Raw genomic sequence first — 12,098 nt, 5'->3', positions numbered from 1 at the left:
CTTTGTTGTAATTTTTCTGCAACGATATCTATGATGACTTTTGCATACAACACTGATATTAAAAAAAATGAAAATAAAATAAAATTCTGCAACAAGTCGGCTGTTACAAATAAAAGGAAACAAACCTCCGTTGCAATAACTTATTTTTGAAACAATACCTTTGTTGAAAAAGATATGCAACACTATGTCTGTTATAAATATTTTTTAATAAGATTTGTGTTGCAAAAAAAAACTTGCAACACATCCTCTATTGCAACGTGAGGACAACACTAAGCATCGAATATAGAGGCTAGCTACCTGGACAAGTAACATAGCCTAGATGGATCACACTTACACGTTAACATTCTTTGGGACTCATGCCCACATGTCGCGTGAAAGCAACGGCTACCTAAGTGAGCTGCTTAGTACTCCTCTCGTAGGATCCACCGGATGACGCGTAGCGTCTCCCATTTCCTTATCTCAAAACAATACTTCCTTATGCAAAATGTGTTTTGTCCGCTCTAAAAAGTGGCAATATGATCAGTCAAAATAGTTTCCTACTCCAGTTTTCTTCCTTATGTCAGCACACCTAATAAATGCCACAGCACATAACATCGGAATACATATATTTTTTCACATCTGCATAACATAATATTTTTTTGACACAGATTGTCAAAGAGAAATATTTACAGCTAAAACAAGTGGGAATTACATGATGGGATTGGTAACAGAGTCAGTTCACTGGCAGTTCTACATTATTCTGTACACAACATAGCTTCCGTGAGTCAGCAGCTCTGGTTACATCTTATAACCAAACAATCACAGAGAGGTGAGAAGGGGGGAACATCTGATAACCGTGAAACGTAGCACACCGATACCAACATCTTTGTTTAGTACAGTTTCCAACAAAGATCTTCAGTTCAGCACACCGATACCAACATCTTTGTTTAGTACAGTTTCCAACAAAGATCTTCAGTTCAGTGAGTACGAGTGTCCACTACTCAATGCCCTCCGAAGAACGTCGGCATTCCACCCGAATACAGAATCAGAAGAGCTGTGAACACACGTCCAAGGAAAAGGTGTCACCTGGAGATTCAGATAGTGATGAAATAATCCCAACAAACTTGCAGAGACTACTCGGTATCGAAGAAGGTTGCCCACTAAAACAGTGAGGTATAAAACTGAACGCACCTGGGGACCAAAATCTCGTGATTGAATATTCTGTCAGAGATTGGAGGAATATGGTCTTTTTTCTCATTGGCATAGTTAATGATCTGGAACAGGACTTCTTGGATCAGCAAGCTCAGCGCATCACGTCTTGAGCTGGTCTCTTCCAATGCTTGTCCTAAGGGCACATATCATCACAAGTTAACAACAAGTTATAACCGATTTGCTATATGCTCATAAGCAATGCCATCCTGAAGATGACATAATTAGCAAAACTATTCCTACAAGTTTGGAGTGGCGGAGAGCAGGGAGGCACACACCCTCAACCTAGGTTTGAGCCCTAGCGAGGAGCCATGAAACAGACCCTGTCAATAAAAACGGAACTACCTTTAGTACTTGCTGGCGCTTTGGAGCCACGTGATTTGCCTTGTCCTTTAGGGTTTGTGACATGCAAATTGATGAACCACTGTTCCCAGTAAACCCTCTCAGTCTTGCTGCTGAACCAGCCTGGGTGCTTGTTCTTCTCATCAAAGAACGAAAGGCACACCTGATATTCAGTTACCATGTGTTAAAACGAAAACCGTAAAAAAACATGTGAATAGCAGAACATGGTGTTAAGCCATATCGAACAACCTGGCTTTTCCGATTTGGATGCTTTTCGGCCCAAGCAATGAACTGGTTGATCTTTTCATCGACTTCCTTTTCTAATTCCGCAAGGCCACATTGAACCTGACCACACAAACAGAAACAATATCAAAGATGGTTCTTTTTAGTCGGAGCAGGTCACAAAGATCAGTACACCAGCATACATATTGGAGCCAAGTAATATTGTCTGCAACTCCAATGAAAAAAGAGCTACTGCAGCCATTGAGTAATATACTCACATAGGTGATCTCAAAGAGGTCGCAGTCAACATCCTTGGGCCGAACAAGAGTGAGGGTTCGATGAAAGAATATGGTATGCAAAATGCCTGCAACATATTCATTCATACATGATATCATTAGGAGCACAATAAGGAGGCCCACAAAAACTAACTGCAGACATGTTTGATATGATTTGTCCGTTTGAAGAATACGTAGCACAGAAGTTATATATATAGTTGCAGGAATGCAGATGCTTATTGCTTAATAAAGGTTCACAGAAGTGCAAGTGTCAACATGAAATAAGTAGCTGAAGAATCGATCTCCGACACATCAATACACTGGTTGCAACTAATCAGATTCAGGCATAAATAACCGGGGCAACGATGCACCAGTAAATTAAACGACTCTGGTATCAAAACAGTAGATTTTGGCTAAAAAGAGTGGATTTTTTCCACCATGCTATACAATAGGTAAGGGGAAAAGAAAAAAGACGGAGATACAGAGCGCGGCCATGAAAAAGGGAGTCGAGAGCTTACATCGCAGCACGTCCTTGATCTCCAGCGGCTCCAGCTCCTGCAACCAACCAACGAGACTCGAATCTTTAGAAACGCACGAAAAAATCAGGGAGGGGGGAAGGCGAGCGAGGGGCGGGGGATCGGATCTGACCAGTTCGTTGAGATGGCAGGTCTCGCAGTTCATCGCGGCCGACCGCGCTCTCGATCCGCTCGAGCCCTCGCCGGAAACCAAAATCCCCAAGCCGAGGGAGCAAATCCGGCGCTTATCCTACTCCCACTCGAACGCGACGCCGGCTTCTCCTCAGCACAGCACGCAATCGCCAGCGGCCAGTGGCTCGGCTCGGCTCGGTTGGCTGCCTTTTCAGGAACTTCCAGGGCCCGCGGGCCGCGGCTGACGAGTGGGTCCGATGTCCTGACAGGCCGGGTGCTTACAGGTGGGGCCGCGGCTGACGAGTGGGCCCGATGTCCTGACAGGCCGGGTGCTTACAGGCGGGGCCTCGACTGACGAGTGGGTCCGATGTCCTGAAAGGCCCGGTGCTTACAGGTGGGGCCGCGACTGACGAGTGGGTCCGATGTCCTGACAGGCCGGGTGCTTACAGGCGGGGCCGCGACTGACGAGTGGGTCCGATGTCCTGACAGGCCGGGTGCTTACAGGTGGGCCCGCGGCCCTCGGACACGGAGTGCGTTTTCAGCCGCTTTGCTAGGGTTTGCGCGGGCTGATTTCCCGCCGCCTCCGCCCGAAAACGCGAACCACAGCCGACGCCTCCCGCCGCCGACTCCTGCTCCTCACCGACGACCCACGGCGGCGAGCGCGCGCGCGCGGCGCCGGGGGAGCCGTCGCAGCAGCCACCGACGGCCGCCGCGGGGGCTGCCTGGGTACGTACGCGTCTCAACTTCTGCTCCCGCCCCCGCGTTGCGCTTCTCTCCTCGCAAATCTCGGCGTAATAACCAGCCAAATCCTTGGTAGATCCGCCGGATTTGTTGGAGGTGGTAGCGACGCCGCGGGTGCTGTTTGATCCGCGTCTCCGTTCTTCAGGACTTTAGGAATATTATATTATACCAATACCAGGTGCTCTGACGCGACGAACCAGTCGATTGGGCAGTTAGGATTGTCGGCATAAAGGGCGGTTTTATCTTGATTTAGCTTCATCATCAAAACAACAGTTGAGCATGCTATAGTTCTCTTTGTCCCCCCCCCCCCCCCCCCCCCCATGCCTCAGTTGTTAGATTTACCTGAATTGTTTTGACACCAACAGCCGTGCCATTTTTCATTGGTATAGTTCCTGCACAGATGTTATCATCGTCAAAGCTACTCAGCAGAGGAGCCGGCATCTCCAATCTTTACACCATCGTTAAGTACACCATCTGTATTACCTGCCATTACCTTTACCTCTCTCTGGCATGGTTCTGTAAGCTTTTCGCTTCTTCTGAAACAGTTTCTGACAGAAAGCGTAGTTTCATATTTCTTTCCACAAGAGAGCTTTGTGTAGTGTACTCTCATAATTAAAACGGTGGAGAGTAATTAGAGTAGTTGCATTTGGTTGCTTCATTGGTTTCTGTCTGCCGGTGCTTGTTGCCCCCTCTTTTTGTGTTGGAAGAAAAGGCAAGATGCTCCAACCCCAAGTTTTATTCAATCTGAAATAGTTTGATCATTCCCCTTGTGCTCTGAGAATTGAGCTAGTTATAGATTCTGGCTGCTGTCTGCATTATGCTCTGAAACATTGGGGTTCACTGTACAGAGGCTCTTAATATCTGCTCGATAGCTCTTTAACTCTTCTGGGATGCTGTCTAGTTATATTATGTGTCAGCCTCATTTAATAAAAGTGGGGCAGGGGGGAAACCCCTTTCTATTCAAAAATAAATAAATTATGTGTCAGTCCCCTGCTTTCTGTGCTGACTCAGTGGTTCTTATACATTGCTTCCTCACATTCAGGCCACACCATTTTTCAGCACACGTACCACCACGATTTCTCGTTGGCCAAGGCTTAAATCTCTTGAAGCCATCAACAAACTGAAGTCTTCCTGCTTCCACCAATCTCGAATGATGGCAGACGTCACAAATGGCAATTCACACTGTGATATTCAGAGAAAATATCAAGTCGTGGTTGCTGCTACCCGTGAGATGGGCATTGGGAAGGATGGTGCATTGCCATGGAAGCTGCCTAGTGACCTTAAGTTTTTTAAGGACCTCACAATGGCCACATCAGACCCATCAAAGAAAAATGCTGTTATAATGGGAAGGAAAACATGGGAAAGCATACCCACTAAGTTTAGACCATTGCCCGGTCGCTTGAATGTTATTCTGACTCGTTCAGGCAGTTCTGATTATGCAAAAGCTGAAAATGTTGTTACCTGTGGAAGCTTGGATTCTTCCTTAGAACTACTAGCATCTGCTCCCTACAGCTCAACAATCGAGAAAGCTTTTCTAATAGGGGGTGGCCAGGTACTGAGGTGAGTTATTGGCTTTTGCAGGAATATTTTTTTGATGCACATTGTTCCTAGTTATCTGGTATCATAATCACTTCAACCACAATATTTTGCTGCAGGGAATCGCTGAATGCATCTGCATGTGAAGCCATCCATCTTACTGACATAGAGTCCACCATTGAGTGTGATACTTTTATTCCTCCTATTGATCCATTGATCTTCCACCCGTGGTATTCATCTTCTCCAGTTGTGGAGAACAACATTAGGCATTCTTTCGCGACCTTTGTTCGCGTTAGAAAGTCAGCAGAAGAAGCTAATGATCCTAATGTCAATGATACTAAGAAGGAAAAGTTTGAAATTCAGATTTTTTCATTTCTACCAAAAATGATCTTCGAAAAGCATGATGAGTACCAGTATCTCAATCTTGTTCAAGATATACTACGAACTGGTGCTCGGAAAAATGACAGAACAGGAACAGGAACAATATCAAAATTTGGTTGCCAGGTACCGTCCCTCAATATTTTCAGTATTTCTTTTTTGATTTGATGGAAAAAGTTAATATTTGTTTCTTTCTTACCAGATGCGATTTAACTTGAGGAAGAATTTTCCATTACTGACAACAAAGGTATTACATATGCTCTTTGTTGAATATATGTACTTCTAGTTTTCAATTATAACAATACTGAAGTCAGTGTGCTTGCTACTAGAAGTCCAGAATGCAATGTTCTTTGGTCCTATTATTTTGGTAATTTATTATTTGACGGAAAGAAAGCATGGATGAACTGTGAATTGATCAAAACACCAGCCTTTTCAAGTTTAGGAAATAGCAACTGCATCAGGCTAGTGTGTTTTTTAATCTTTAGGAACCTGAGAAGATACCTGCCTTCTTAATTGGGCTAGTGGACATCAGTATTTGTTGTTTCTTAAGCTCAGATGGTTCTGAAGTATTTTTTTTTCTTTATACCAGTATAATGTTAGACACTCACATGCTATGAGATCCTTACATCCTAACTCTTAGGTCCCATGTTCCAGTAAATTGCAAAAATTGGATGCCAATTAGATCATACACTTATTTATTATCAATTAGGGATACAAGTGGCGTGGCACATATCCCACAACCCAGTACTCGTTAGTATTAATTTTGCAGTCAGTGCACTAATTGAAGAGTTTCACAGGGTAAGTGGGCTGCTACTTGCATCCCTATTATCAATTGCACTTATCCATCACCAGCTATGCAAATGTATTTTTCTATGGGTGTCAGACATCACACAATTTGAATTTGGTACTATTAGTTCATACACCAGTATAAAAAAAATCTTCTTCTGAATCATGAACAGGAAGTTTTGGGTATTATCTCCCATGTGGCCTGCTTTATATATTCAGAGAGTAGAATATTTTACCTTGATCTTTAATGCATTCTTTTGTTTTTTGTATGGTTTTTCTAGAGGGTGTTTTGGCGTGGTGTTCTTGAAGAACTGTTGTGGTTCATCAGTGGCTCAACGAATGCAAAGGTATTTGAATATTTATTTTCATTGAGTTGCACAGTCCTTAAGTTTACATGTTGAATAGCCACTTTTGGGGTTGGTGTCTTGGCTGGATGATGGTAAAAGGACAGGTAATGAACCTTCCTCATAGAGGAGTATGCACTCCTGTGGTCACTGACATATTTCTGATTATGGATACTCCTTCATAGCATATTGTGCTGTTCACCTTAGAACCTGCTTCGTGCTGTAATTACGCCGATGTGTGATCAAGTACAATGACTATTTTTGGACTAGCCTTTTCTGAATAATCCCCTTCCATAAATTTAAGCCCTTCTGGTGTCTGTCAAGTATTATTCTTTTCCAACCCTATACAAATAGGTGATCACATGCATGTTATTTTACTGCCTATTCATTTTATTTCATATTTGAAGGTAACTCGTGTGTTTAAGCTGTTTGGGTCAACTCTTTTGAGCTTCTACATGATTGTATCGTAGTTAGCTATTTGAGTTTTAGTCCGGTTAGCTGCATTTCAGGACTAGATAGTAGGTCAATATTGCTGTAATGCGTTGATGGTTCATAGTTTTTCCCTTTTCATGACACTGTCCATAATTTTTATTTACAGGTTTTACAGGAAAAAAACATTCGTATATGGGATGGCAATGCGTCAAGGGAGTATCTTGACAGGTAACATCTCTTGGATAGAGCTGTGCACAGAAATAAAACAGTATAATATCCTAAACTTTGATCTGCCTGGCATATTTTCTAGTATTGGTCTATCACAAAGAGAGGAGGGTGACTTGGGACCAGTTTATGGATTTCAGTGGAGACATTTCGGTGCTGAGTAAGCTTACATTGTTTTAAGAACTCCTCTCTTGTTCCCTAACTGTGCCTGTCTTACTGTGTTCTAAACTGTCGTAACATTTCACAGATATTCTGACATGCATGCTGACTACACGGGGAAAGGTTTTGATCAGTTAGCTGATGTCATTAACAAGATCAAGAATAACCCTGACGATAGGCGTATCATTCTGTCTGCATGGAATCCAACAGATCTCAAGAAGATGGCACTTCCACCTTGCCACATGTTTGCACAGGTTAGTAACTTAGTATAGTTTACGGATAGTTTTTTCTTTGTTATTTTTTGTTATCTGGAAATCCTTATGTTTAGGTATGAAGTTGTATAGTATACATCATTATGTGGCTGCAATGTACATGACCGTACTCTATGCAAAACATGTTAACTGTTTTATCTGTATTAAATCGCTCATATGTTTTCTTGTGGATGTTGCCTATAAGCTAAGGTCCCCTCTGAAGATTTTAGATTGTTTCCTTTACCATGTTTCTACATACATTTACTTTATTTTGCAAAAGAATAAAAAGTTCCAAATCCTCTATATCTGCTTGTAAGTACTAGTATGATGCTTTCAGACGTGGATATGTTGTTGAAAATTGGTGGTTTTATAAATAATTTCCCCTTCGAATTGCTTCTATAAACAGTTAGTATGCTCTTAGCAGCTTATTTAGATATATATTTTTTATATCTTGCTCAAACTTTTCAGTTTTATGTCGAGAATGGAGAATTATCCTGTCAGATGTATCAGCGTTCAGCTGACATGGGGCTTGGTGTACCATTCAACATTGCATCATATTCTCTTCTGACATGTATGATTGCACAAGTTTGTGGTAAGTTTTTACTTCTTGACTTCTTTTTACAATCTCATGTATCTGCATTAAGACTTTGAATTCACATTAAGACCCTTGCTTGTTTTGTTTTGTTCTATGAGAACTTGATTTGTTGTTGAAGACTTGACGTTTTTGTTGGTCTATATGTTCCTTTGTTATGTCATACTGTTGTCACTAGAATTGTTCAAATGGAAACAGTTATAATAGTTTGTGAAGTTCCAAAGTTATTTAGTTTTTTAAACAGAAAATAATATAGAAGGAAACGATCCTAGTTCATAAGTGTGAAACTAAAAGGGTTACAATAAGAGGGAAAAGTATGACCTATAACAGGCCATGTCTCCATGATTGAAGCTCACAATATTTCCCTTTTCCTCTCTGGACAACCATTTTTTTTCCTAAAAATTTGCAAAGCTTTGCATCTTGATGCATTGGGAGATATAGCAAGTTATTTACATGGTCAAGAATGCATCTTACCCAATACAACGCCATTCCCATAGGAGTTATACCCCGCTGTAAGTAGCGGCTCGATGCCTACTTGCCCTGCCTATTAAGTTCATCTTTCAAATTTGTTTGTTTGTTTTTACAATTCTGGGTGCTAGGTGTGATCCCTTTAACTTGAATAATTCTGATCTCCGAGTAGTGTATAATTCTGATCTCCGAGTAGTGTATAATTTTGATCTCCGAGTAGTGTATTCAGTGGCGGAGCTTGAATCCCGATACTGGGCGGGCTGGGCAGGCCTAACCGAAGAAAATAGGCTATGGGCTCGTGTCTAAGGCGCCATAAGTGTACGTATTAGTGTATAAATTTCAATATATTGGGCAGGCCGCAGCACGGGCTGGACCCAACAAAGCTCCGCCACTGAGTGTATTCTCCTCCATGAAGAATCTTTTCCCAATATGGTAACTAAGATCCAGCAAAGTTTCCTCCAGCTGAAGACCAACTGTTCTTGCTGGGCCCTGAGGCTCCAGCCTAAATAGTGTGCAGTCATATTTATCTCCTTGAAAGTGGAGAATAATTCATGGGGGACTTGAGGCTTGACAGATTGTTCTCATACATGCCCTGCAAAAGGAGTCCAGAAATCCCATTACCTATAGATGAATATGCAGCAAGTCCTATTTCCTATATATAGTTTCCAACAGCTTCAGGTTATCTCTCAGCGGAAGGAACCATCAGAAAGTCTGTTACAAAGTACTCCCGCCATAAAGAAATATAAGGGTGTTTAAATCACAACTTTAGTGATCTAAACACTATTGTATTTCTTTACAGCGGGGGTATAATCTGAATTCTTTTACCATACTTGCACGTGACTCTGTGGGTGAAAGACTTTGTCAGACACAGTGGCGGAGCCAGCTCACCCGTACAGCCCGGGCATCAGCACAAAGGCACCCAGCCAGCGGCCATTTGCTCATAGAAAAAGTTAATCACTTCATGTTTAATACTGTAATTTCAATGGTGATTCCTGAGGAGAGCCCGGGCAGCTGCCCGGGGTCGCCGGGAGGTGGCTCCGCCACTGGTCAGACACACCATTGAGATTGATGCGGGTGACAAAAAAGAAAGACTACACGATCCAACTCACCCATTTATGCCCAAAATCTTCATATACTGTTTTTCTTTTCTCAAACACTGCTCTGTGCATAATCTTGTGAAAATCTTTCTCATAAATATTAGATTTATGGTAGAGAATTAGAGACACAACTTGTGACGTATTCAAATGCCCAACAAAAGCAGTCCTGAATACTTCTGCGCTCGCAAAAACCTTGTTGTTTGTTTGGTATGATTAGTTGGAAGATAATAGCTTGCAACCTGTGAATCAACATCTTTGCCAGCAATGTCAAAGGGCCCTTTAGCAAGTACATATTCCATGTGTGGAATTTCGAAATTCCATAGGAAATATTCTCAAGTCATGCTAGTGCAAGGAGCATATTATGTTTTCTTTTAATACAGTAGGTGATTTTTATCTTTATGTTTTGCATTGAGTTTCTCCACGTGTGTGTGTGTGTGTGTTCTCTATGCGCGCAGATCTTTCTCCTGGAGAGTTTGTCCATGTGATAGGTGACGCCCACGTCTACAGCACGCACGTGCAAGCCTTGGAGGAGCAGCTTCAGAAGCAGCCCAAGCCATTTCCTGTAAGCATTCCTTGAGCAAAAACGTGGCCTTATTGCACGAAAAAGAAACCAGACAGTTGCTGGCTCCGCGCTTTCGCATTTGAGCAACTTATTTATGTATCTCTGATTATGTTTGGCATGGATATATCACCTGCAGATCCTGAAGATAAACCCTCTGAAGAAGGATATAGACTCGTTCGTCGCATCGGATTTCAAGCTGGCCTGCTACGATCCTCACCAGAAGATAGAGATGAAGATGGCAGTATGATGACAAGGGAGTTAACTTGGCATCGACCATTGATACCAGCATACGATGTCTACTCTTGACGGTGTCTTTGTTAACCAAGATTTGTGACAGAATCTCTAGGCAACTTTTTTCTTATCGAACGATCGATGCCGTGGTGGACCCCTCACGTTTTTACCATGGGCTCATTTTACATCGTCGAAGTTTTAGGTTGTGCCTGGATGGATGCAACCGGGTCGTCTTCGTCGTCGCCGTCAACTCTGGTTGCATCCACGCCATCAGTTCCCTATGAGACAAGGGAGGGCAGGTGGCCAGCTGTGGCCTCCACTATGGAACAAACTACTGGGTCGAATATCAAAAGGAGAAACCAAAGGAAGGTCGAGGACGGCTTCATCACAGGCTGGCAATTCACAGAGCTTCTTAACTGCTAAGAAACAAACAGTGCTTAGCGCATTTCCAAAGCATATTCATGCCGTCAAAGCACCCCGTCAAAAAGCCGCTGCTTTACGAATCACGGGCGCACTAATTCGATGTTCGTGACTATGCAGCCGGAATGAGCTTCACGCAAGAGATAATGGCTTTCTAAAGGTTGTTAAAACTTAAAAACCCAGATGGAGCTTGTTGATTGACACAATATTCGACCTCTCGAAATCATCTTAGCGTGCAAGGACGAAGTGGTAACGCAAAATTCGTTTAAGCCAACAGGGAAAAAAAATGCGTTAACACATGTCAGAAAACTACTAAGTACCGATTCGTGCCCCGTTCGCATTTGTAATGGCATCCAAAAGAAAGAGTGAGTGTTGGCCCTTCCGTCCATCCACATCATGTAAAACAATTCATAAAATATGTTAGTTTGTATTAAAATGCCCCTTTGCACATTAGCCCTTCTCCTTCTCTTCTTTCTTCACAAGTAGATCCTCATTTCTTTAGTCTGTATCCCCTAGGTTACTTCTTTTATTCACACTCAAGCCCATTAACATATTGTTGCAACAAAAGCATTTTCATCTCCTTGATTCTTTTAGACTAATTCTGCCTTATTGACTCACTGTTCTACAATATGTTTCAGAGAATAGGATTTTTCGCATTTGGACATATTAATTATCATAGCAATTGGTAATGAGAAGATATATTTTAGGAAGTGCACTTTAATTCCACGAAAATGATGAGAAAAATAGTGTGAAGATAATGCTCATCACCTAGAAAACAATTCATCAAACAAACAATGCTTGGCGCCTTTTAAAGCATATTCCATCAAAAGCACGCATCAAAAAGGTGCTACTGTAATTACAGAGCACAAACACACTAATCTTGTCTTTGTGACTATTCAACCAGAGCGAGCTTCGCGCAAAATATGACTTGAATTATATTAAAACTAGAAGAACTCGTCTGATAGACATAAGATTCAACCGAAGTCAACGGAGGACAAAATATTAGCACGTTCATTGCAAAATATATATATTATCACGTCTCAAAAAGTTTTTAAAAAAGGACTAACCAGACAACTCGTGAAACTTTGATAAACGTGCCACCAATCTCGAGATTTAACCCAACCACCATAGGGATGTCTCCTCAATACTTGCAAGATGACTTATAGATGAATTTGGTAACATCTCATTAATTCTTTACCACA

General features: G+C 42.1%; 2 protein-coding genes across 5 annotated transcripts; one reads left to right on the top strand and one right to left on the bottom strand.

Moving 5' to 3' along the window:
• Positions 1–588: 588 nt before the first annotated feature.
• LOC123428178 (autophagy-related protein 101) lies at positions 589–2,868 on the bottom strand. Of its 2 annotated transcripts, none has more exons than XM_045112358.1 (7): positions 2,676–2,867; positions 2,546–2,582; positions 2,031–2,116; positions 1,780–1,875; positions 1,534–1,693; positions 1,171–1,324; positions 589–1,033 (listed from the first exon to the last, which is right to left on the bottom strand). In XM_045112358.1, the coding sequence occupies exons 1-7, from the start codon at positions 2,706–2,708 to the stop codon at positions 952–954; spliced, it is 648 nt and encodes a 215-aa protein (XP_044968293.1). In that variant the 5' UTR covers positions 2,709–2,867; the 3' UTR covers positions 589–951. The 2 variants fall into 2 exon arrangements, with proteins under 2 accessions (XP_044968293.1, XP_044968294.1); XM_045112359.1 differs by having other exon boundaries at positions 914–1,065; positions 2,676–2,868.
• Positions 2,869–3,207: 339 nt separating this feature from the next.
• LOC123428176 (putative bifunctional dihydrofolate reductase-thymidylate synthase) lies at positions 3,208–10,661 on the top strand. Of its 3 annotated transcripts, none has more exons than XM_045112356.1 (11): positions 3,208–3,400; positions 4,475–4,975; positions 5,071–5,455; positions 5,532–5,576; positions 6,397–6,462; positions 7,058–7,119; positions 7,202–7,276; positions 7,364–7,529; positions 7,995–8,118; positions 10,139–10,245; positions 10,382–10,661. In XM_045112356.1, exons 2-11 carry the CDS (start codon positions 4,566–4,568, stop codon positions 10,490–10,492), a joined length of 1,551 nt encoding a protein of 516 aa, XP_044968291.1. In that variant the 5' UTR covers positions 3,208–3,400; positions 4,475–4,565; the 3' UTR covers positions 10,493–10,661. The 3 variants fall into 3 exon arrangements, with proteins under 3 accessions (XP_044968291.1, XP_044968292.1, XP_044968290.1); XM_045112357.1 differs by having other exon boundaries at positions 3,245–3,400; positions 4,458–4,975; XM_045112355.1 differs by lacking the exon at positions 3,208–3,400 and adding an exon at positions 3,801–3,875 and having other exon boundaries at positions 4,458–4,975.
• The last annotated feature ends 1,437 nt before the right edge of the window (positions 10,662–12,098 follow it).

Source organism: Hordeum vulgare, chromosome 2H (genome assembly GCF_904849725.1).
Source record: "Hordeum vulgare subsp. vulgare chromosome 2H, MorexV3_pseudomolecules_assembly, whole genome shotgun sequence".
Taxonomy (NCBI): Eukaryota; Viridiplantae; Streptophyta; class Magnoliopsida; order Poales; family Poaceae; genus Hordeum; species Hordeum vulgare.
This window is presented reverse-complemented; position numbering and strand designations above follow the sequence as displayed.